Consider the following 25666-nt stretch of genomic DNA (forward strand, 5'->3'; position numbering starts at 1 on the left):
TCTAATTTTTGTAAAAAGGTTTACAATGTTCATTGTCGATATATCAAATGAAATATGTTAACATTTTCTCTAGACACAAGAATTCCAAAAATAACCCAAGAATTTTTGTGGATCTTCGCTTTTACTTTTGATGTATTAAAAGGACATTAAGAGGTACAAAAGACACTTATGGAAAGCTCTAAACATGTCATATGGTAAAATTGTAATTGTTTACGATAATTTCATAATTCATTTTATGAACGTTTATTGAGTTTTGGAGGTAGGAATATTCTTTTCTTGACAAGCCTTGGCCTCTCTACCAGCGTGTCACATCAATACAAATTATATCCGGGTGTGTTGAAAGTTAGAAAAGTCCAACGGATGTGGATAGTCTCAGATTTGCACTTGAGTAAAAAGGCAATGCTACACAAATATTTGTTTTTAATTGATTGTGTACGTTCAGATAGCAGCACAGGGCTTGACTATGAAAGTTAGAGTAGCGGGTATCACAATGCATGGAATTGCGGGTACCTCTTCTCCTTCGTGATCAGAGGGATTTTAGGAATCTTGCTTCCACGAAGCACATCACCCACATCACTTGGGTAAAATTTCATATGTAACGTCTTTCCTCTGACATCGCAAAGCATCAAAACCCTTGATGGAACTTCATGGCTTTATCCATGGATAGATGATGCTCAAATCTGGTGAAATCCTTTAATCACACCATTTCCTTGATATGGAGGCTCCCCTGAATAACCTTTTGGTGTACAGGATGGTCATCACTGAGGCTTTAAAGTCCCACCAAGTAAACATCACAAAGGGTTTTTATCTAGCTTTTCCATCGGTGCTTACCAAAACTGTTATAAAGAAAGGTACAGCAAATTAACGCAACATTTCCAAACACATGCAAATAGTAATAAAACTGAACGCTTGCCAATGTCACCTCTCCAAATATATATGTACAAGAGAATATCAATTGTCATTCAGTCAGGACATTCGATATTAAGCATTCGAATAATACATTTAACTAGTCCCTAATTTGAATTATGAAACAGTGTAGTTTTATTTCTATCACAAACCATTTAAATACGTTATTGTTATGTAAAGTAAAGTAAAGATGTCTTATTTCACCAGGCGATGTTAGGGCTAAGAAGCCCTCTCAAACACTTAACCTGGGGACCAACGCCTTGACGGCAGGTGACTTCCGAACCACCATCAATATTCGGGCAGGCGGGCTGCTTGCAAGGACAGGATTGCTCAGCGGTCACCTATCCAAGCAGCAGCCACGCTAGACGTTGTTTGATCTGGTTAACTTGCGATAACCATTGTACCCGCTTCACTGCGCTATTTGCGTGATACCCCATTGTATTCTTAAAAAAATAAATGCAGTAATAATTTTTACTAATTTTAAAACCTTCTATATCTTTTTGCTTTCTGTAATGAGAGATCAATGGTTTGCTATGAGGACTGTTCAAAATTTAGTAATTACATGACATTAGTAATTTTTATGACATAAAGAATTTATTCTATTAAACAATATTGTTAATTTGTGTATGAGAGTGTGTTTTTTGTTTTATTTACTAACGCTAAACAACATAGACTGCAGCTATTTTCTTTCCAAACTAAAGAGTCTCATTGCAGAATTACCATTCTAAGACATCTTAATTTCGTTTTAACATTTGATTTATTTACAATCCGTTCAATTTGAGAAGAACAATAAGTAAATATTATATACAGAGACAACATTAACAATTAAATTAATGTTAACCATTGTTAGTACTAACATAATTAATTCAAGAACTTAAACGGTAGATCCAGGATAGCAGTTCGGTGGGGTTTGTACAAAACATTTTTAGAATTATCAAATATATTTACCGCAAGGTGGTTTGGATGGTCTAATCTTGAAAGATAAAGTGCGATTGAATTTGGTAATTTCTTCTTTGACTTTTGGGATGTTCAAATCTTGATGTAAAGTTTTATTGGATACATACCATGGCGCTTTTGCAATTTTTCTTGTTTGATTGATACCGTTGAAATATCTTACATCTTAATAAACCCCATAATCTGCAAGCAATGCCGTAAAAAACGCTATATATAAGGAGTAAAACCTGTAGTGTCGTATTTGATTTCGTGTGTTTTTCTCTTTATTCTTACCTGTGCATTACGATCTAACATCATATTTTACAAGACCCGCGAATGGGACGGTCAAGAGAGAGGTTAGGAGACAGTGATATCTGTGTGTCTGCGGATTGTTGACACCAGAGGGGGGATGACTGAACACGGAACAGCTGCTCTTCCCCTCACCCTAACCTAACCTCTCGTGACAATATGATGCCTTTACACCCCACAGCTGATTGATAATGACAACTGCGCCCCAGGCCGTGGAAATCAATTGTTAAGTGGGCTTTAATACTTGTTAACCCGAGCGTAGGCTTACTACTAAGCTCCGACAGTGTTTTGCATTGTGCAAGCCTGTGTAGTATCATAAGGGTGCAAGAACTAATTACTATATAAAAGAATTGTATTCGGTGTAATTGGCTAAGAAGGGACGGTTGATGCATTCATGAGTGTTTTAAATGATCTAAAGAATTTGGTCACAAACGGACTATCCCTACCGTATTGAGTACTATAATCTTGTAATAGTACAAGTTATATACACACCGTGAAGCAGCCTTTCGTAATGTACTCTCCCCAGGTATCTTTTCAAATTCCAAAAATTAAATCAAAATAAATTGCTGAACCGTTCCTGTTGGAAGTCCTTCAGGAAGTGGTTGAAGTGATAGTACAGATAAATTTCAAGTGTACGTGGGTGCACCGGTTAATGTTTTGGACCTCCTTCAAGGTCCATTGTGGTTTAGATCCGTCAGAACTTCAAGGTACAATATCAGTGATAGTGAAGATAAAGACGCAATATTAGTGAAAACGAAAAGGCTCTAGTCATTATATTATTTATGTGTGGTACCACGGAGGAGTTTGTAGGTTATGTTGACAAATGGTGCTATAACCAAGGTAAAAGCAACTAACAAATTAATTCTTTTAACGTGTTTGTATCAACGTGTGATATTTAGGAGGTTGAAGTTCCTGATATGTGACGTAGAGATTACATAACGGGTTCGTTTAATGTTATGAAACATAACAATCGCAAGTTTTATACCGGAGAAGACCTCACTATTCAGACTTCTACCAGAATGTCCGTAGTCTAGAGCTAAATCCATGAGATGTTTCCACCTTTGTTATATATCAGCTAAGCACTGTTGCTTTACCCGAAACTGGGTATCATATAGCTTTGCCATATCACCTGATTTCCCCTGGGAATTTTAGAAAATTTGTTTCGCAATTTTTGAAATTGCTATGAAGACCGAAAAGTAATGAAGTTTTGCAGCGTTATTACGCAAATAATTGCTTGCTAAAGTTAACTCCGCTCTCCCTGTACATTGTAATGTCTACTACTTTGGCGAACAATGAACAATTTTATTACCTCTCGCCTAAAAATTCTACATTGTCAAATACGGAGAAGAAGATTTACGGCAGCGTGAGCCAAACCGGGCCGAAAATCAATGCAATAAAATTGAGATCAGCTGTTTTGTTGCTGTAGTCTATAATGGAAAGCGGATGGCGTTATAAACATCTTCTTATTTTCTCATTTAAGCCTCAGCGTCTTAGCTATGCCGGCTTCGATGTTCACTGGTTTTTATTGTCAAAGTACTGATTGGACTTCCCCGGGATTTGAAACCGTGATCACTGGGTTAGAGAGACGAGACTATAACCGTTAGTCTACGGAGGAGGACATAAAATTCTTCACAAAGGCTGGCGTCAAGTCGTTTTCGACTGCAGTTTAGCTTTTTGTATAATTTATATGCAAAGAAAGAGGCAAATGTAAAAGTTATTGGTACTGATAACCAAACGTCTAAGAACTTTGGTTATCAGTAGACTACAACACCAATTGCAATCCTAGCCACAAACTTCCAGTATATTGGGGGTTTCTTAGGCCTGCTCAATGTATAAAAGGAAGGAATATAGCCTACTAACATTACAATCAATATTAAATTTACTTAAAAAAAAAATTATAATAAATTATAATTTTGTAAAGAGTTCTACAAATATCTTGTGTTAAATACAATTTTTTGAATGAGAAGGGACCATATCGTTACAGCTCTGGTACTAGCTTGATCTCCTAAAAATGAGTTGGGCATTTTTTAAGAAGTTAGTAATGAAAGTAACTAAGCTATTTATATTTAAATTAGTTGAACAGCTTATTGTTTACAGGAACAATGCCAACAACACTAAGCTGTTACCAAAGATTTGTGTTTTTTCTCAAACGTGTCAGGGTCGAGGTGCACATAGTTGCAAAGATGTTATTTTTTGCAGTTAATTCACTCCTTCAGTTTATCTTAACGCCATTGACACTTATGTCGAAATTCTGATGGAGGAATAGATTTCACGAAATGTAATACCTTAATAGTTATAAAAACCCCTTATCATTCGTTAAAGGCAATATTAAACTGATTACGTTTTTTTTTTAAATTTTTTTACATCTTCACCCACGTACCATAATTTATATCTGCAATATTGTGAACTTTGCGCACAAAACTGTTTCACAAAATAAATAAAGACATAAATAGTAGTTACATTTCTAAGCTAACCTTAACTGTAATTTGGTAAGTTTTTTTATCTAATGTCTATAATTTTCCAAAAAAACTCACGTCTATTTGTTTCGATTTTAATTTTTAAAATATAAAAATCTCCTCCGTTTCAGACTTTCCACAAAAAATGCATTACATAAAAGAAGGTTTGTTTTTAAATTGTTACAGTCACCAAAAAGTATTTACATGTTCATATGTATTATGGTCAAGCAATGCCTGGTAAAGTTAATCTCACCTTCCTTGTATATTATAATGTTTATTATTCGTTAACTTGGGCGAACAATGAAATCTTTCGTTGCCTTTCACCAAAACTTTCTTTATTGTGAAACAAGGATATGAAAATTTACGGTGTGAGCCTTAATTAAATTATTTTGAGAAACGACTATTTAAATGAATGTGTTACACTTCTCTTTTATTTTATTTTATTCATATACTTCTCTGTGAAGGTATTATATCGCCGAAACATTTTCGAAAGCCATGGATAAGAGTTTGTTACGTTATAGTATCTGAGCCAGTATCTGGAAACTGTGGACTTAATAATGTAACATCTTGGTAATATAATACATACAAACTTTCCAAACCTTGCTGTTACCTTATATGAAATGAACGGGTTTCCCTTACAAGGAGGTCCCAAATTAGGAATTAATGGTAACGATGGAGCTTCATTTATTGGCTGTAAGTAGTTCAACTAGTACGTTCCTCGGAGACGAGATCAAAGGATTTATTCGTTGAGACGCGTCGCTTTATTGACTATAATGCTAACAGTCTTTGGTGCATCGTCAATTTGAGAACGAGGTTGCTGGAAGTCTCGGGGACTTCTACTTCATTAGAACGGCCAGTGTCAGCCACTTAGGAAAAGCCGCTTAAAGATTCCGATGAAAACTTGAGAAAATAAAAATCAGAGCAGTGTTCAGTGGTGAGTATTATAATTATCACTATTTCCCCCCTTATTGCTGTGTAATTGTAAAGATTTTTTCAGTAACTTTTCCACCTCTTGGTTTTTTTAATGTTTGTTATTTATATTTTATTATCATCCAAATTATATGTTTCAAGATTTTTACTATTGTCATTTAAAACGTTGTACTAATCATATTATTTTTTAAATATAATTACAAATTTTCTTATAAGCTTTCATCATATTTTCCGACTATATTTGCAGATCTGTTAAAGGTTTTGTTGTTTTTTCACAGCAAAACTCCTTTACTTTTTTCTTACTACCTTTACCCGTAGCTTAGACGAAACTTTTTAGCTGGATAAAAGCATATGTCATAGGCATATAATTTTAATTGGCATACCGTGATCTTCTAAGATATGAGATGGTCACTAGACGATATTTCCATTTCCTTATCTACTTTATAATTATTAGACTCGAGTTGAAAGGTAAGTATTTCGGGAGCCCTGATGTTGGAGAGTGAAATCGTTCTTAAAAGCACCAACGAAACGACATAAAATTTCTTCGAAATTCGTGATATTTGATTGGAATAGCTCAAGAGATTTCAGTAGGACTTGAATTTTAAGCCAGTAGGAAGAATTTATAAAGTCAGAGCTCATAGCTTCCTTAGTGAGCTAATATGATGGGGCTTTATTCAATTTGAAAAGGAAGTAGGGATATTTTAGAACACATTACTTCTGCGTCCTTGCAAATTTGAGTGATATAACCACAAACGTCCAAATTATTATTCTATAATATTTACGATTAGATTAAATCTCCAAGATGACACACTGCTCCGCAGGCCACCCTCGCTGTCCTCTTTTTTATTCTGGGTTTGGTTTTTAGACAGCATCGATATATTAAAATCTTAAAATTTTTAGTTACTTTCCGATGTTTCTTCGCTATATGGCCTTATTTCCCTGATTCTGTCTAAGAATTATGCGAATTTGTATACACCTAATCAGTATCGTATCCCTCGTCAGTGCAAAACAGACTCGATGTACCACAATGGTACAATGCTACCATTGTTTACATTGTTTTGTAATTCCATTTGTGAATGTCAAAAGCTCACTGTCCAGACTTGTTTTCCTCAAACTTATTGCAGTCAGGGAAGTCCAGTATTCATTTACTAAGTTTAACTTTCACAACTTGAGCAAAGGCAAGAATATTGAACCATCTATAACAGGACCTACATTGTAAATGTTTCAAACTTTAAACCAGCGTAATTTTTTAAGCAGTGAAGCCTTTGTGAAGTACTCTACAAATAAAGACCTTTAATTTGATGTACTACTCGACCTATGATCTAATTTAAAATTTCCTTCTGACTCCATGCTGGCCCTCCTCCCGTCATGACAAAAATATGGCACTTACTTCAAAAAGTACATTTATAGGTGCAGTAATTATATACCAAGTTTGATTGCTTTACATGTAGTCGTTCAGGAATTCTCAAGTCCGTGCGGGACTTTTTTTACACCTTGTATAAAATCCGTGCTACAATTTCACAAGAAATCAATTAGCTTACGTGCCCGTTTATGTAGTAAAGTTTAGGTAAGTCCTAGTAGTTTTATAATTTCTGAATGTAATTCATAAATATTGTTCACTACATATTGATACTCGTACGTACCAACACATTGAGTACTAAAACTTATATGGCAGTTCAAAAAGAAATTATAATATACAATCTCACATATCAAAACTCAAACAATACCGCTCCCCCAACATTTTCAATTTTAAATGTATCGTCATAATCTTCATTAATTTTTATTTCGTGAAATTGGAGAGGATTTAACCTATGCTATAGAATGTTTTGTAACGTCAAATATATTTTTTATGAGAGGATTCAAAAGCAATAACAAGATTCTTATATATTGCAACACAGCAAACAATTTCTCTGTATTTTTTACGTACACAAATTTGTAACTTAACTTATACAATTTTGGATTGTAACAGAATAGAATCAGATGAATCTAAGAAAAACTGAAATAATTAATGCTTCATGAAAGTGCTTCATTTCGCGGGGGGGAGTGGGGGGCAAAATGCTCGTGTAATGCTGGAACACAATACAACATGTACTGCGAGAAACACGAGGCTGAAGGAATTTAGATGAATGCGGAGATGAGAAAGGAAGTAAAGTCACGTTTTTGTGCGCGGTACAATGGGAAAAGAGGGAAACAACAAAACAATAGGAGCTAGAGACAAGGGAACAACAATAGCTCTACAGGGTATTGTTGACATAGATTACTTGCTTGAGGTATTAAACAAGGGTGATCTTGACACAGGCAGGTCGCATAATCTTCTCGTGTTAATTATTGTAAAAGTGAGGTTGTGAAATAACTTTAAGGGTATTCGTGAGAATAATGTTTTTCTCTCTACCAATACGGATTAGGTAGATAATTACTTCTTACCACTAATGTTTCAAAACGTGTTTTTATCATAACGTAACTAGAAGCGTGTGATAAAATATAAGAAACCTTTATTTAATGCAAGGTAACAACTTATATATTTGAATTGTTATTTTTGTCTTATTGAGATATACGAGTATATAGTATATTTAAGAAAATATAATATTTTAATATAATTTTAATATAAAATTTTTAGCATTCTCTACAAAATGATATAACACCTTATCAATTATTAACCAAACATGACATTGAAATAACTAAAAAAGTGATAACTATTTGATCATTGAGGCTGATGACGTCATGAAGTGCAATGTTGAGGTCATTGAGAGGTCGCCTGGGCATCATTTCTGTCATAAAATATTGAACGGACAAACCAATTGAACCAAATTTCGAGCCAATGTTTAGCATAAAACTAAGTTTTGTTTATTTAAATTCAAATGCTACGAAGAAAAACAATCAAAGTAAGAGGTCGCGAAAATACGACCAAATTAGGGAAAAGTATATATTGAAACTTTCTTGGAAGAAGAACTCAAAAGTGTTCACCCCTTTTCTATCACGCCTAATGACCATCTCGACTCAACGAGAATTGTGGCTCAACCTCGCCTATCAGCAATCCTAAATTGTTAGGATTCCACATATATCGAAGATTCTTTATTTTACCTGTCACTGGGATGTACGTCAATCGTAATTACCAACTCCAAGAAATATTGGATCTCCAGTAGTAACAGAACTTCATAGGAGATTTCAGTTTTTCGTATACATTGTTAATCCAAGAGCCATTTCCACCAACATTATACTAATGTTAATGGGTAAACAAACTAAATACCAGAACCTCTGCAGTATGTCTAGTGGTCATTGTCCTGCTCTGAAATAAACCGCCCGGAAAACAAACAAACCCCTGTAAAGAATGCTTGATTTAGAATGAAAATAAGGAAAGCGTAACTGAAAATTTGTTGAATTTAGAGTTTAGCTCCAGTTTACCTTCCTTTTATTACAGCATCTGGTATCTGACGCTGTCTCAAACTTGACTCCTGGAATAAGGAGTCATGTTCGGCAGAAGAGATCCAAAGAAAGTCGACGACAAAGAAGCTCAAAACGAAACATTTACAACTTTTCGACATCAGAGACATCTATAAATAGGTGAAGTGGTAGTCTCATTGTCTCATCAGATACACAATTGAGTCCAGCTTCCAGGAGTCCAGGAGCTAGGACAGCGTCAGATACCAGATGCTGCAAAAAAAGGAAGGTGAACTGGAAGTAAAATTAAAATTCAATTGAATCAACCCTTCCTACCATAGCTACGCTATGTGAAAATTTATATAATTTTCCAGTCATTATATTTTTTCTCTCTCGAGGGGGTGATTTGAGGTGTATATAGAATTATGCTTTTTATATACGTCAAATTTATATTTACAAGACAATACTCCGAGTTCCTTGGATGACTTTATGATTAAGTCAATATTAGGTGGTCCATGCCCGTTTTGATGAAAAATATGCATTTGTTTCTGAGATATTTTCGGTGTTTTTTTTTTTTTTTTTTTTTATTATGAGAAGCCTATCCCTCTTATGCCTTATTCTGCCCGTCCTCATGGGCCACTGGCCTGTGCGAGGATTTTAAAAAACAGAATAAGAGGGAGAGTCGATACAGTACAAGGTCGATGGTACTGATAAAAAGTGCAACGGTCACCGACAGGATTCGAACCTGCGCTATCTCTAACTCAGACTCAAAGTCCAACGTCTTAGACCACTCGGCCATCGGCACTCCCACCGATGTGTTTTATTTTATCTGGTGCCTTCTTGTGCATATCTCATTTGAACATACTCATCTCATTCTTGAGACACCACTCCAAGAACAAATTCTTGTGACCAATAGCGAGCATCGCTGTTACAGATTCCTGCTTCAGGGGAGAAGTGATGCACACAATTTCCACCGAAAATGTTATAGCTCCAATATGTTTAGAATAAAGATACAGCGGAGGCGAGCGCGCGCTCACTCAACTCGTTCATCAGATTGTTCCCGCCTGTTGCCATGGTTACCATTATCACACCAGTGTACTGCGGTTCGCGTCTCCGCCATTGTTGGCACCGCGCGGTGGTGAACGCCGCGGCAGCAAACCATTGTCTCCCATTGGAAACACTCAATGGAAACACACGTTTATTGTTTCGCTTCACATCAAATCAAAATAGATTTCACTTTCGATTATCCAAAAGTATCCACTCTCTTCAGAGAGTGCTTAGTAAACTTTATTTGTACAATAACTTGTTTTTTTCTTAAAGCAATAAGCTTTTGTACTAGATATTTTATTTTTAACCAGTCTGTGCTTCTATAAGTTGTGTCCCTATTATTATTATAGAACCACTACAACAATGAAGTATCAGTTAATCGGTGGCAGTCATTCCGAAACCCTAGGAACGAATACGACATTTGGCAGAGATTAAATGTAGCAAAGTATTCGAATAGAATTCCATAGAACTTGTTCACTTTTCATTTCTTTTTATATTGCATCATTTTTTTACCTTTTATATTTTTTTCTTCTAAACACTCAGATGTATCGAATATTTTAAGTATCGATTTCTGTTATTGACTTTAGAATATCGATTCTCGAAAATCTATTGGAATACTTTCTAAATAATATAGTCTAAAACAATGTCACGAAGACACTTTATTGAAAACCAATTTGTCCCTTGTTACTTCAAATATAATAAACATTAAAGATTGGAGGATTGGTCGGGTGCCAATCATATCATGATTTGCTTTCACTTTAATTTCTTTCCATCTAGATTTGGCGAAATTATTATGAAAAGTCAAAGAATTTTAAGAATGAGCGATCAAGCAAGGCATTTGTTCTATTATTATTATTATTCATAGCCAACATAATATGGCGGGCATAACAAATATGTTTTAGTGTTGAGGGTTTTTGTAACACGCTGTTACAATTCGATGTCTAATAACCAATTTATTTTAAGGAGGGCCGATCCCCTTTTAAGCTTTATTTTTCCCGTCCTCATGTGCCACTGGCCTGTGCGAGGATGAAATGAAATGAAAAATGTCTTTATTAGAGGCGAATTAAGGACTATAAAGTCCTCTCTACCACTTAACCTCAAACATGATCTTCTCAAACAGAAGGGGGAGAATCGATACAGTAGAAGGTCGATGGTACTGATATAAACTGCAAGGGTCACAGACAGGATTCGAACCTGCGCTATCTCTAACTCAGACTTAATGTCCAACGCATTAGCCCGCTCGACATCGGCGCACCCAACACACCCAATAATTGCATTGGTGGTTTTCGTCTGATGGTATAAGGAACAACTGAGTATAATACGGATATAAACCGTATTAACAAAGAAGTTGACGTAAAAAGTAATGCAGTCTTAGCGCCCTAGCAATTTACTTTATTTGATTTCCGGAACTCGTTATTTACGAGTATTCAAGAAAAAGGAGAGGACATACCGTATCACGCGAGTGAAGTAAAGTTGTGTGTCTTTGCTGCAAGATCTGACTTTATTCCGAGGTAAACTGTTCATAACTACGCTACGGATGGAGTATCTGAAAGGAAAATTAAATTCCCCTGAGCTCCCCCTCATTAAAAGGTGAACAAAACCACTTTTCGAGTAAGAAGTGAAATATGGCAGAAGAGCATGGAACATGAAACATTCCATTCTTGTTTCAAGAGATCTGATTAATTGCAGACAAGAGCAGGCGTTACAAACGTGATAATTCGTGACTGTGAAGAGGAAATTCATTAGTTAAGATTGTGACAAATGTATGCAAATCGGAGAAGACTGCGGAGCGGTAGAGCTGTGGTGGCGGGCTGGCGTTTTGTCGCATGTAGCATTGCTCTCCACTGTTCTGAGCCGGGTAGTGTCAGGTCCCCGGGATATAAATCACCCACGATCTCATGTGATGGTCTCATTTGGGACGATTACCTCTTCATTTGTGAGACAAACCCTGTAGATTTATTACGTTCTGTGCCCACGAGTATTTTTAACATCGTTAAGCAAGAGAGAGTCCCTTATTACAGCAATAAAAAACAGGAAAGTGGTTAATTTGTCGCATTAAGAGGATACTTTTAGTTAAGTAAAGAATATTCGAGAACGGCTTCCTTAATCATAATAATTTTTATATCCTTTTCAACTCCGTTTTGAATATTCACGTCCTAGGTGAAATATTATATATTTTAATTAGCAAGTTAAACTTGTTGGAAAATATAGAGACTGCTAAGAAATTACTCATAAACAGGTGAACATTTAAAGGAGCTGAAACTTTTGTTACAACCATTAATTATACAAGTATTTCAGTCAAGCTAAAATATTAAAAAGCGTAGTTGCACTATCTATTAGAAAGAAAGAATTTATTTTACACATAATTGCTGTACATTACTTTAACAATGACTAGACTAAATGTCCAAAATTGTATATTTATAAAAAAACTTAACATAAATTATTCTTTAAAATTGAAGAATACAACTTATAATAAAACTAAAAGATTACCATTATATTTCCTTTTATTTTTACAGTTAGACGAGAAAATTTAGGGCCTCAAGGCTGTCTGATTTGAGATTTTAGTAGTATATGAACATTAAGTTAAAAAAAATATTAGCTCTCAAATAGAAGTTATTATACAAAGTTGATAATTAATACATTACTTTAACAGTCCTATCTAAACAAAAGGTGTTATCTCTTATATGATAATGTAGTAGGAGTAATCAAATAATACAGATTAACCCTGGAACTGGCAAACGCCCGATATCGGGCGTTTTAGTCGCATCCTAGATGGCAGCGCCCGATATCGGGCGTTTTAACACGTCTTTTATTTCTCAATGTTACGTACTTAAAACACGATCAAAGAGTATCGGTATTGATACCAATCGAAACAGGAAGGTTCAGTTTATGTAAATAATACACTAATAAATAATTTTATCGTTTCGTTACACGTCCATACGTTTTATAATCTCTGAACTGTTTGTTTACATTCTCCCGCGTACCGCGCTAGTTGCGCGCGCAACGATGAGTCAACTGGTTTATTCGGCTATTGTTATTTCGTCAGCTGCATGGTGTTCTGTCAAGTTTATTGTTTGTTTGAGTTTGTTGTAATGATGGTTGTGTATATGACACAATAATAGTAAGTTTTTTGTGCGTGTTTACATAATGGATCGTAATTTCCGTGATCGTTCAAGTGACATTCGAGAACTAGTTGTACATTGATACCAATCGAAAGAGGAAGGTTCAATTTATGTAAATAATACACTAATAAATAATTTTATCGTTTCGTTACACGTCCATACGTTTTATAATCTCTGAACTGTTTGTTTACATTCTCCCGCGTACCGCGGTAGTTGCGCGCGCAGCGATGAGACAACTGGTTCATTCGGCTATTGTTATTTCGTCAGCTGCGTGGTGTTCTGTCTGGTTTATTGTTTGTTTGAGTTTGTTGTAATGATGGTTGTGTATATAACACAATAATAGTAAATTTTTTTGTGCGTGTTTACGTAACGGATCGTAATTTCCGCGATCGTTCAAGTGACATTCGAGAACTAGTTGAACATGAAATAAGCAACGATGAGGATTCCGATTTAGACATTCAATCAGAACATAATTAAAAAAATATATAATAAAAAATAAAAAATAGAAAATTAATAAAAACTAACAGTTACAAGATTGTACAAATCCAAGTGGGCTTTGAAGTTCTTACTTTTGTTGGTAAGTAGCACTTTCGAATGTCGGTGTATGATTTTTGTATTGTTTACCACATGTAAAAATAAATACCTTATAAACTATGTGTTGTTTTATTTTTACTCAGAATTAAATGCTCTTCCTTTTCTATATTTTGGATTTAGTATATCACTAACAACAACAATTTTACAAATCAAAAACTTTGAACTAACTTTTCTTTTTTCAAAAAAAAAATTTTTTTTCATGAAGAGTTAGAGTAAGGGTATTTTTTTGTTTTAATTATATTATGTAAAAAATGTTCCTTGAACAATGCTGAATAAATAAATATATAATATGACATAGGTACTTTATAGTAAACATGTAATAATAAAATAAATATGATGCAATGTATGAAGTACTAAAACACTCTGCCACTGAGAGAAATATGACCGCCAGTTCCAGCTTAAAATGTGAATTGCACATAAAAAAAGAAAATTTAAATGTTATATGAGTTATTCTGCTTGAACTAAAAATAGTAAATATCAGTCTAGGACTCAATGGCAACATATTGCTCCAAATCTTCAACTTGTAAAAGCCCATTTTCAAGCATTCTAAAAGTTTTGAAAAATATTGATCAATAAAAGAAACAGCGGTTATTAATATTTCACAGAAAATTGTCAAGTATGTTTCATATTGAGCAAACTCTGAGAATAGTAACTTAAGAGATCATTATGAGAAGATTTATACTGGTTAAAACAAAATAAGATTTATGTTGGTAGCGATATCTACAAATCGCCTCTAAGTCACAGGGCTATCTTTACCACACACACATTTTGCCATACATTCCTCTTATTAATACAATTATTTCTTTTCGAAGTCAAAGACAAAAATGTTATGTTTGTATACGATTTTAATGAAGAAAGCTTTGTATGCAATTTAAATATATGAATTATTTTATCGAGTGAACTAAAATGTACTTACACAAACCTATTTGAAAAAACTCCACTTGTATTTCAGCTTAAATATTTCATCTAATAATCCAAATTTTAATTTGAACTAATACTTATAGTACTTACTTAATTTAGTAGTTATATCCAAGTGTAAAAGTTCATATATGCAATGCTACTTTTGGCTGCAAGTATTGTAACTAACTGACATCTTGTCGTAACTTTAAATTTGTTTCATAATTATCGCTTGTTAATCTGGTTTAGTCCAGATTGTGATATGACTGAAAGTGGTATAAAGCTGTTGAACGTTTGAACCTAAATAATAATATGCTAATCACTAATTGTTTTTCTTTTAATTTCATTTCAAAGGAGCTATTTTGAAATAGATATAATATATGGTACTTGGAGAACTGTTGCGTAAGAATGGTATACAAAATTCATAAATCTTCTTTGCCTAAAGTTTGTTAATAACGATGGATGATTTGAAAGGACGTATGATTTCGGACATTTTCTATCGTTGTGTGTTATAAAAAGTACGTCGGAATATGTCCGAAATCTTACCATAGCTATTCATTTTACTGTACTGTACTGTAACATACCTCACTATACTATACTATACTGAACTGTACTAAACTATACTAGTTTTATTGTGATTTATCCAATCTCGTATCATGATTCAAGATTTAAATCAGATAATAAAATTTATTTGAAAGGACAGTAGGATTTCGGAAAATATTCCATCGTTACGTTACAAAAAGTATGTCCGAAAATACTCGAAATTCTTTTTAAATACCCAATATTTTTAAATTAATTTAATTATCTTATTTTAATCAGGAATCAGGATGTGAGATTGAATCAATCACAATCACAATCAAAATAGTATAGTACAGTACAATACAGTACGGTACATTACAATACACTACAGTACAGTACACTACACTATAGTACATTACAGTACAGTACAAAACAGTATAGTACATTACAGTACAAAACAGTGTAGTACAGTACAGTAAAGTACATCACAGTATAGTACAGTACAGTATAGTAAAGTAATAAGCAACTCCACACCAATCAATTAGACTAACAACAATGGAGCTGATATCAAAAGTTCAGAGCGCACTCTGCCAATCCTAACAATGAGGTCGTACAATGAGGTCGTACAATGAGGCCTGCGCCTGGATTTGACCTCGGTCTCCAGGGACTTCTTGGTGAAACGAGAAGAAGCCGTGGTATTCATGGAATTATTTCATCACTTTTGAGTCGATTGGAAGAAGTATAAACTTTTTTAGTATTGAAATGAAAAACATTTTACGTTCTATTAGGTTGTAGACCTATAAAAACTCGTTTAGACCAATTAACTCATCTCGTCATTAATTAGTTATAATATTTTTAATACTGTAACTAAAAACCAATATTACTCTTTTTTATCAGAAAGTTATAAGATTAAAATAGTATAATCTTATAGCGTATTTAGAAATAATTATAAATAGAAAAACAGGTTTCATAGACAATATTTTGTAAATTAAAATATATTCGTCTCCCAGATTTTATCTCGTACTGTAATTGTATTTTCCTCAAAAGACTCAACCATTCATAGCGTCACACATTTGTATTTAATTAATACTTACAAGTTTATTTGGAGGTAATGTTTTAGTACACAAATGATATTGAAGAGCAACACACAAATGTTTGTTAATTACGAAGTGTGTTCATTTGATCTTGGGAAATATTAAAATAAGAATATATTCACAATTTTTATTGTCATTTTACAAAGCAGGAATACGTCACGTTAAGTGTCGTGCAACAGGCATCGTTTATGTTGCTTGCAAAATTCAAAATCTGTAGTTCATTTCATTTTCCAGATGACCTGCGGAAAGGTAGACAGACAGGAATTATACAGAATGTAAATTCTTGCATACTTACATCAATAATTTTCAGCCAAATAAATTGCATGGTTAGACATGCACCACTATGGAACTCATTGTTGTCTATGTAGAAACGAAGTTTCATGAAAAATTTGAAGTTGAAAGATGAAATCTTTTCCAGGATACCTTGCTGCATGATAAATTAACATTAAATTAGCTTTCATGTTAGGGTTTAAATAATAAAAGGATATGTTAAAGAGGTTCATACCCAGCTTTAAAATTAACTTTCCACTCTATTATTTTTCTTTTTGATCTATGAATACAAATATCACATTTTAAAAACCCACATGATTGTATTGTGCTTGTTTACAAATCTATTTGTTCTGTTATTTAATCGCTGACATCATCGTTACCAATAAGATCAATGTAAAAAGTTCGCTAACGTTCAGCCAAAACCCACGGAGTGGTATACTCCATCATCGAACTCAGTATTGTATATATATTTATTTATTTATTATCTATATAATTATATCTATTATATAAAGCTTCATGCTAAATTACAAGTCTATGGCTCAGTTCATTATCGAGATACAATGCAACCAGACAGATAATATATAGAAATTTATCTAGCCCCTCGAAAGATAGGCTTCGCTAATGCTCAGGCAATTAGGATTTCTTTCAAATTGCTTCTTGGATAATAGAATGATTGGCGTTGAGTTACTGAAAGTCGTTGGAGCCGTGAATAATAACGATTAATGAAGAGTTTAAATACATTTTTTAAAACATAATTAATGCTCATTATAGATTTCAATTAGTTTCAATCGAAATACAGGAGAAATATTAAATATTGCGCTGTATGGTACATTTCAAATACGGTATTCAAGTCATAAAAGAGATTTCAGATGCACGTTTTTCCCTATTGCGAGATAATTCATTGGCCAATTACTCAAGCTGGTATTGCGTTAACAATGGACGTAGAAGTTTGCTAATACACTCCCCACTCCCCCTGCGCCACCGATAGTATCCCGGTTATCCCACCCTGACCGGAACTATTATCCCTCATTGTTCATAACTGCCTTTCCTTCCTTCCTTCCCGACAATCTGCTTCATTTCACCCCTCGTGATGATTTATCCACTTGATCCACTGGAGGAGTTCCTTTTCCTAACCGTTTTCCTTTATTTCTTTGTTTCCTGGCGTATTTCAGATTACGCTCTTTGTAACAGTGGAGAATATGAATAATTTTCAGATTACCGGATAATATCCTATAGTCTATCTTATATTCAGTATAGACAGATCAATTGCCTTTATGCAGGCTGAATGAAGGTGATTAAATCTCTTGTGGAATCCAGTGATGGGAGAATCGAATACTTAAAAGAATCGAGTTCTCAAAAGCACCCAACGTAAAGTATTCGAATACTTTATCTGCGTTGAGTATTTCTAACAGACAAGTCTAGACTTGTTTTACTTCCCTCCCATAATCCAACATTTCCTTGGTTACTTGGAATTGCCCTGCCAAAAAAGTGGGAAAATCCTTTTCCTTTTTGCGCCTGTTACAAACATGTCATACCCATGATTTATGAACTTCAGAAAAAATATTTGTTTACTTGCTACTTCAGTTCCGTCTAAAAGATTCTTTTCTACAGCAGGTTTTGTCACCAATGATCGTAGAGATAGATTGAAAAAACCTTAATTATTATTAATAAAATATTTGTTTGTTTTTACACAACAACATGAAATAATCATTAATACTTGTATTTCTTGTTTACAAAGATATGTATTAATTAAATATATATATACATTATGTCAATTTTGAAAATGTTTAATTACTTATTCCAAATTATGAATCTCCTCTTAATTATTCTTCTCATAGTCCAGATATATACATATATACATTCATCTAAAACCCTCCATTGAATACTTGCATATGAATACGAATACAGCTCTTGAATATTTTATTTGAATTCTATTAGTCCAAACGAATGCATACTGTAGGTTGTATTCATTTAAAAAGTTTTCGAATTCATTTAGAAGTATTCGAATATGTGAATACTCGGGCTGTATTCGAATATTATTTGATTCTATATTCGATTCTCCCATCACTAGTGGAATTCTCCAATTTACAGGTCAATCAATGAATTGACTGTGGATTTTAATGTAATTAATATTATTTCATTTAATAATAAGATACGTCAGTTTTATCCTAGTTGTAATAAACTTTACACGGGCTTTATCTTCATAAACATGACAAAAGAGTTACATTGTTTTTTAAAACGATAAATAACAATAAACCGATAAAACGGAGTGTTAATAAAAAGCAACAATGGCCTTTACCGAACTGAGTGTAACTTGCTACCCGGATTAGTGGAAAACATTATTCATAGCATTTCCTTACGGGGTTGTTCACAACTTGGCTACCCTTTAACCTATTGAATCCAAAATCAATAGAGTTCTTTATTGATCCAGAAGAATCCTACGTACCTAAGTCTCTAGGGTTAAGTCTGAAGAGTTATCGGACAAAAGGACAAACTGACAAAAAAAATATTTTAAAAAGGTCGATTTTAATAACAATATTTATAAAACTACACATATTTAAAAAATTAAATGCTAGAACTTTAGTTGTGAGGTGTCGTTATATTGAAGCTCATATTTTATTTTATTTTCGAAAGTTTTCTGTCATTCTTTTAGACGTCAATATCTTTTAGGACAGATACTATATTTAGGATGAATTTGTATTTACAGTAGATACTGGTGGTAATCAATCAATTTTGGATGCCAATATATCAATGGTTCTAATTTTGAAGAACCGATTGTTAAAATCAATATAAAAACCGGATCCCCATTTTGTAATCCATCCGGACTGACATAAAAACCTAAAAGGTTACTATCACGTAAATTTCAATTTAAAAGTTAACAGTCAGTATTTATTTTTAAAATTTCGGGAATCTAATATTTTTATAATATAGATCGATATAAATATAAAATTTAATTATTTATTGCAGCTATGACCTCCTGTACTCACGATGGCTGGAGATTTGACTCCCATGGGCTATAACCGGAGTCGTGTACACAATAGCTCACTGGACCCGAGGGATTGGGGTCTTCTGGATTAAAGATCAGGAGTTCGCTCAAATGGCGCTTTGTTCGCGGAGAGGGCGTTTTGCTACCAAACCTGCCATCGACTCAGGAGTACAGGAGTGCACGCTTTCTTTGTTTCGTTTAATTAAATTGCCATCGATAAAGACAATTAAGGGATTTCTTTAAGCTGTATTGACAAAATTGTAATACTTTAAGTGTTCAATAGAATTCTGTCATTCTCACTGAAGATACAATTCGGTTAGGTATAAAAATGCGAAACAAGTCTATCCATATATAAATTCTTTAAATCACAAAGAGAATGATTAAGAAGAAAATAATTCATAACTAAAAAGTACAGCAAATATAAAATTATTTAAAATGACTGCAATTTTAAGTTCTTATCGGATATCTCGGTTTAAAAATTACCAACACTCATAAATATAAACATAATAAAGTGGAACAAGATTCTTACTACGTAAGGTGAGGAAGGAAGTAGTTATATCAACGCAGAAATGGGGTTGAATGTCCATTAGGGTCAGGGACAATGAGAAGGGCGTAAGGCTAAGGTTGGTTGGTCATTGTTATTAGCTTAGATCAATAGTAAAATACAGAAATGGGATGAATGTCCGGTAAGGTCAGAGACAATGAGAAGTCTTGAGAGTCAATGAGAAGGCTAAGGTTGGTTGGTCATTGTTATTAGCTGAGATCAATAGTAAAATACAGAAATGGGATGAATGTCCGGTAAGGTCAGAGACAATGAGAAGTCTTGAGAGTCAATGAGAAGGCTAAGGTTGGTTGGTCATTGTTACTAGCTGAGATCAATAGCAAAATACATAAATGGGATGAATGTCCGGTAAGGTCAGAGACAATGAGAAGTCTTGAGAGTCAATGAGAAGGCTAAGGTTGGTTGGTCATTGTTACTAGCTGAGATCAATAGCAAAATACATAAATGGGATGAATGTCCGGTAAGGTCAGAGACAATGAGAAGTCTTGAGAGTCAATGAGAAGGCTAAGGTTGGTTGGTCATTGTTACTAGCTGAGATCAATAGTAAAATACAGAAATGGGATGAATGTCCGGTAAGGTCAGAGACAATGAGAAGTCTTGAGAGTCAATGAGAAGGCTAAGGTTGGTTGGTTATTGTTACTAGCTGAGATCAATAGTAAAATACAGAAATGGGATGAATGTCCGGTAAGGTCAGAGACAATGAGAAGTCTTGTCTTGAGAGTCAATGAGAAGGCTAAGGTTGGTTGGTCATTGTTACTAGCTGAGATCAATAGTAAAATACAGAAATGGGATGAATGTCCGGTAAGGTCAGAGACAATGAGAAGTCTTGAGAGTCAATGAGAAGGCTAAGGTTGGTTGGTCATTGTTACTAGCTGAGATCAATAGTAAAATACATAAATGGGATGAATGTCCGGTAAGGTCAGAGACAATGAGAAGTCTTGAGAGTCAATGAGAAGGCTAAGGTTGGTTGGTCATTGTTACTAGCTGAGATCAATATAAAAAGTAACGAAATGGGGCTGAATGTCCGATAGGGCCAGGGACAAAAGTACTAGTGTATGATGAATTCAACAAAAATTTGGAAGCAATATGAAAGATTAGTTTTCAAAAACTTATAAGATATTTATTTTATAACACGAATAACAATGGCTTTAATTATACTTTTATTCACTGTGTCTATGTCAATGTATGTATTCATATCGTTCTTACTAATTGCTATATTAATTTATTCATTCATTAATTTCTAACTAATTCTTGAAAAAATCTGTAATAATACATTTGAGACAATTTTGTAACAAAATATCGCGAGAATCTGCTGTACTGCTTGATTAATTTATTCAATAACACAAAAATTCAAGATTCTTTATTTGTCTTTAAACATATATAAATGCAATTGACATCGTCAGAAAATTTATAATATTTGTATAACTTGCCAATACCAAATTCCTTAATTTCTTGTATACAAAATTGTTCAATAAGCCTATAATAAAATAAAAAATGATTAAAAAGTAAGTTCATACCAAAACCATTTAAATAGAGCAAAACTTCGTTAGATAATTGATTTAAAATCAAGTCTAAGAGTTAAAAAGGAGTATAATGATTATTGTTGCTTTATTTATTTAAAACTGCACTTAATAGGTACGTACTTGTGTTATATTTCGAGAGCATCAATTGTCTTTTCTCTCACAAACTTAGCTTCAGTTCTTTGGCTTGAAAAGAAACATACGGTACTTTGATGAAATGTTTGATTTTGGACCTGAGTTTATATGTTCTATGTGTTAATATGTTCAATTGATGATATATACAATTTTATTCATTTTGCTGTATGTAATATAATTTTCTTATCACATTTTCTACACATAAATGGCATCAATTCAGGTGTAGATCTTCTTGGTTTACATATATTAAATGTTGTTATAATTTTTCAGAATCTTTGAGTACTTAAAATTGTTTATTAGAGTGAATCAATGACACAAATGTCATAAGCATACGTATCCTCGATATTTTGTTCATTGCAGATATAATTACACATTGTATTTTTGGCCAAACGAAATGTGGTCTTTATTCATATAACCTACAATGGAAACAAAACGTATTCGAGTTTGGATTTGAAAGACGATCTCGCCATTGACTTGTGGGCCAGTCCTTGCGGGATAGTTCAGTTAAATCCGAGCTGACTGGGACAGAAGCAGTGGACCTCTTTAATTATTTACCTCTGACATGATATCCGCCGTCGATTGTCTATAAACTTCAGCCTCTTTTCAGAGTCCAGGATTGGAGCTTTAATGACCAGTATCCCCAGGGAGAAGGTCCCGCAGGATAATGGGCTACCTGGGGCGCACAAAGGAAGACCCCGTGTGGAACTCAGATTGGCACGAGTCATTCTTGCCATGTTGATTGCTTTTTGAACCGAAAGTATTCTCCCTTAAAATTAAACACAGGCTTGGTTTAGGTCCCGACATTCGTTGCTTTTTGGGTCCTCCCGTTGTTACCAACCCACATCGAGGCTTTGCTCTGACTTAGGGACAGTGCAATATAAAGTAACGCATTGTGTCAAGTTCACATTGCTCCAAGCGGAAACTGCCCTATACGTGTATGTATCTTTGTACATTTCAACTAGGTTTTTAATGATTTATGCTTTTAACTAGGAATAAGTTTAATTTATTTCATGATCTAAATTCACTATTCTTTATTTAAAGTTTGTTATTGACGATGGAAGGTTTGAAAGGATATTAGGATTTCGGACATTTGCCATCGTTATAAACGTTATAACAGAAAGTTTCGAGGATTAAAATTTATCCTCTTCGTCAGGTGGGGGAGGTATTAATACACACAAAAATAACGAACAGAAAGAAGTAAAGAAGGGAAAGAAATGGGTTCAAACATACTCAAAAGCTTGGAGACCAGTCCAGGAGTTGTCACTGCGCAAGATGCATTCCGTTCATTAAATTTAAATAACCGAATTAAGGCACATTTTCTTAAGTTCTGTATTCAGTTGAGAAAGCAATTAGACATATATAAGTTGTTAAGGATTCTGCAAAATGTATACCTTAAATTCCTGTTATAGATAAATTTCGGCCATTTCTGGAAGGAACGTTTTAACGAATGATATGTTCTTAAAACTCCTTTAACGCCGAAAAAGGGCTGAGAAATGTTTTCGACTGATATGTATGTTACTTTAAAACCTGTTATATTTTATAATATTTACAAATTAAATCAGTGGTTTTATAAAATGCGTATTTTCAAGAAAAAACGTCTTTATATTGTTTCTTAGAGACTAGTAATAAATAAACAATCGTACAGCAATATTTTAAATGTTTGTTTCCAAAATAATTCTTCGTGCAGAGACTAGAATGTGAGCCGTAATAGATTTTAAATTATTTTATTTACGACAATTTAGCTTAAGATTACCCTAATAATTTAAAATCAGCAATTCTAATTTTCCGTAAGCGTCTCATGTTAACACTTTCAAAAACCTGGTTTTGAATCTCGATTCAGGCCTACAATGTTTGCACGCTGACAAACAGAAATAATCTCAACCTGTTTTGAAATAAATTGCTAACAGTTTCGAGTTATAGTTTCACATCAACCATGCAATGTTTATGTTCAACGTTTTGAAAAAGAATAATGAATTATGTAAATGCTTTACTTTTATTAAAACTATGGCCACTTTTTTAAATTTTCACTTTATTTCACTTAGGTATAAGACAGCAACAAACGACAAGCGCAACCATCAACATAACTGGCTTGATTTCTGTCTTCGAGAAACTTGGAAGAAAATAGCCTATACAGACTAACCACAATCATGCATATGACATATTTTGACAACGGCCCTAAAAAGATGAGTGAGAAAACTGAGTTCTATTCTGAAATAAAAAACTCCGTCTAATATAATTCTGGTGATTAAATGTCATGCCTGAATGTAAAGTTACTTTTACATTCCTTCTTACAGAGTAGTTTTCAATATGCTCGCATCACTACAGCTATTGACTAATTTGTTCCATTACTTATGCACCATAAACTTTAAAACCCCTTAACGGTGGTGTAATTCTAATCACAACACTCGTCAATCAACCCCCCTCGCCACGTCCTCCACCCTCGCCCACAATAGTGCGCCAAACATCCCGAGATCTCATGGGGCGATTGGCGTACAAATCAATCCAAAGGGTGAACTGGGCCATTGTCCGCCTGCCCTTTGTTTAGCCTAATGTCTCATTATTATTGAAGTGTTTTTGAGTGGGGCTGCAACCCTTGCAAATGGAATTATTGTGTCAACTTTAAATGGGATCCGGTGTTTGCCCAATGACGCTTTGTACGCTGGACTGAGAGGGCGGATGGGTGGGGAGTTCTTGGGGAGTGAAACGAAAACACATTATTTCACCCTTCATTTTACTACGTTAATATCGTTTGGGATTGAAGATACTTCAGTTGTGGTCCACGCGGGATCCCCCCTCCCCTACTCTCTATCTTCGAAAACACAAAATCAGGGTATCAAAAACAAACTTTGGGTGCTCCACAAGGTTGTCTACTTGGGCATTTACTATTTACGATTCAGGGTAATCGTAATATTATAAGGCCTTTATGAATCTCGCGTGTTATAAATTGTTCTAAATGGAGTAAAACAATAAGTTTCAAGAAGTGGGTTTGGCAACTTGTTGTTTCATAACAGCAACAATTCACAGTTCACCAATCTAGTTCACTAAACTAGAATTGAAAAAAATTAAATACTCTTAATTCGATGCCAAATATACATTTAATGTAAAGACTATATACGTAGAATATACTTGCCTGTAAAATTAATGACATAAAAGAATTAAATACCTATATTAAGAGCATTTCTCAATGACCTTGTTTTACATAATAAATCGTGTCAACTCGCAAAAACAAACTTACAAATTACACATACATATCAAAGATAAAATTGAGATTTTAATATTCTTAAGATGTAAGGTGCATCCCAAAAACACATCCAACCTTGGTTTGAAGTTTCGAGGAGTGACACATACACAGACAATACAGTATGGGACCAAAATAAAGCGGCTTATAGACGGGGGGAAAGTAGAAACAGCAAGTTACTGGCGGGCCAGTACTTGACAATACGTCACTTTCCACCAATTTCCATTTACACAAGGGAAAGTTATTGGCAGCAAGTATATCGGTTGTACTGTCGGCCAGTTAGGCCAGTCTATTGTGAAATCATGTCGGATTGTGATGAAGAATTATTGCGAAGCTTTTAATGAAGCAATTCAAGAATGTGTTGTACTTTTAAGTGAAGAATTGCGATCTGTTTTGAATAGGAAAAGAGTTTGGGTGAAGTAGTGGGTCGACAGGAGACATGAATTTGGTGCATCTGCAACTCTTTTTCGCGAACTCGCAATGGAAGATCCTCTGGAATTTTAAAAGACATTTACGTATGAGTATCGAAAAGTTTGAGGAGCTGCTACATATGGTAGAACCCATTAATTCGTAAGCAAAGTACTCCAATGCGTAAAGCATTGGACCCCCAGACAAAAGCTTGAAACAACTCTGCATTTTCTGGCTACAGGTGACAGTTTGCAGTCGCTATCATTGCTATTTCGCATACCAGCACCTACAATTTCGATTTTTTTTACCTGATGTTATGAAAGCCATTGTGACCTGCTTGAAGAGCTTTATGGAGGTAAGCA

At 34.1% G+C, this 25666-nt stretch overlaps 1 protein-coding gene across 1 annotated transcript in view; it reads right to left on the bottom strand.

Annotated features, from left to right (window-relative positions):
• Positions 1-22392, bottom strand: part of LOC124365398 (transcription factor SOX-21-like) — a 103689-nt gene extending 81297 nt beyond the window's left edge. Inside the window, exon 1 of the mRNA XM_046821377.1 lies at positions 22214-22392. Within this exon, the coding sequence (XP_046677333.1) occupies positions 22214-22392 (179 nt within the window). The remainder of the gene's footprint in view (positions 1-22213) is intronic.
• Positions 22393-25666: the final 3274 nt, after the last annotated feature.

Source organism: Homalodisca vitripennis, chromosome 6 (assembly GCF_021130785.1).
Source record: "Homalodisca vitripennis isolate AUS2020 chromosome 6, UT_GWSS_2.1, whole genome shotgun sequence".
In the NCBI taxonomy this organism is placed as follows: domain Eukaryota; kingdom Metazoa; phylum Arthropoda; class Insecta; order Hemiptera; family Cicadellidae; genus Homalodisca; species Homalodisca vitripennis.